Raw genomic sequence first — 975 nt, 5'->3', positions numbered from 1 at the left:
CTTCGCAGGTGTGGCTGAGATCCTGCGAGAAAGAGACCGTCAAACCCGTCGAAGGGAAACAGTCAGGTTAGTGCAGAAGCGGGGCGGGATGTAGGGGCGCGTGTTCAGAGGGTGGGCTGAGTATTCTGGGGGGGGGGGATGAATGAGCTTGTTCAGGAAAAAAAAAACGAGAATAAGAGGAGAGTGTTCAAGAAAAAAAGGGGATGAATTAAATGTTCAGGGGGTAAAAAGGGTAAGTTGAGAGTCTTTAGTGAAAACAGAGACTAAGAGGAGAGTGTTCTGGGGGGAAAGGGGGTGAACTGGGTGTTCAGAGGGTAAGCTGAGAGTGTTCAGAGAAAAAATAGAATAGAGGAGAGTGTTCAGGGGGAAAAGATGGTGAGTCAGGAGTGTTCAATCGGAGGAGTTATAAAATAAGTGGTCGAGGGAGAGTTATAAGTTGTACCAGAAATAACCTTGGTAACAAATGGAATAATGAATTTGAATCCGAGTTAGACAAGAATGCCAAGTGAATTACATGTAACGGATATGCTTTTAAAAAGTACGAAAAATCGAGAAAAATAGACACAAACCACATCTTAAAAGGTAAAGACCATACCACAACACGGAAAAAAACGTGAATTCAAAGGACCTGTGAAGTTACTCGATAACGTGAAACAAATTGTAAGGGAAGACCTCAAGTCAAGGAAAGACATATGATAAGGTTAAAGTCAACGCACCTGTGGTAGTTCGAAAGGTGAGAGATCATCACCAATAAGAGATAAATGGAGCTGTTTATTCTTGACATTACCGAAAAAAAGTTCTGTGGTTAATGTAAGCAGATACGTTATATTTTTTTTTCGATAATATCTAGAATGAACAGGTACGTATAGCTATAGATAATTCTGTAAAGATGTAGACTGATAGATGTCGATATAATTTGTGTACTCAATCATATTAGTATCGTATCTTTATCGATCTCGGTGTAAACATGGTCAT

The 975-nt window shown here is 40.1% G+C and overlaps 1 protein-coding gene across 2 annotated transcripts in view; it reads left to right on the top strand.

Moving 5' to 3' along the window:
• The window catches only part of LOC119592077 (beta,beta-carotene 9',10'-oxygenase-like), a gene marked incomplete in the record, with an annotated part of 8,242 nt that overhangs the window by 1,389 nt on the left and 5,878 nt on the right, over positions 1 to 975 (top strand). For both annotated transcript variants that reach the window (XM_037940891.1, XM_037940890.1), the window contains 1 exon segment: positions 1 to 66. In XM_037940891.1, the coding sequence (XP_037796819.1) occupies positions 1 to 66 (66 nt within the window).

The sequence above is a fragment of the Penaeus monodon genome, chromosome 29, assembly GCF_015228065.2.
Source record: "Penaeus monodon isolate SGIC_2016 chromosome 29, NSTDA_Pmon_1, whole genome shotgun sequence".
In the NCBI taxonomy this organism is placed as follows: domain Eukaryota; kingdom Metazoa; phylum Arthropoda; class Malacostraca; order Decapoda; family Penaeidae; genus Penaeus; species Penaeus monodon.
This window is presented reverse-complemented; position numbering and strand designations above follow the sequence as displayed.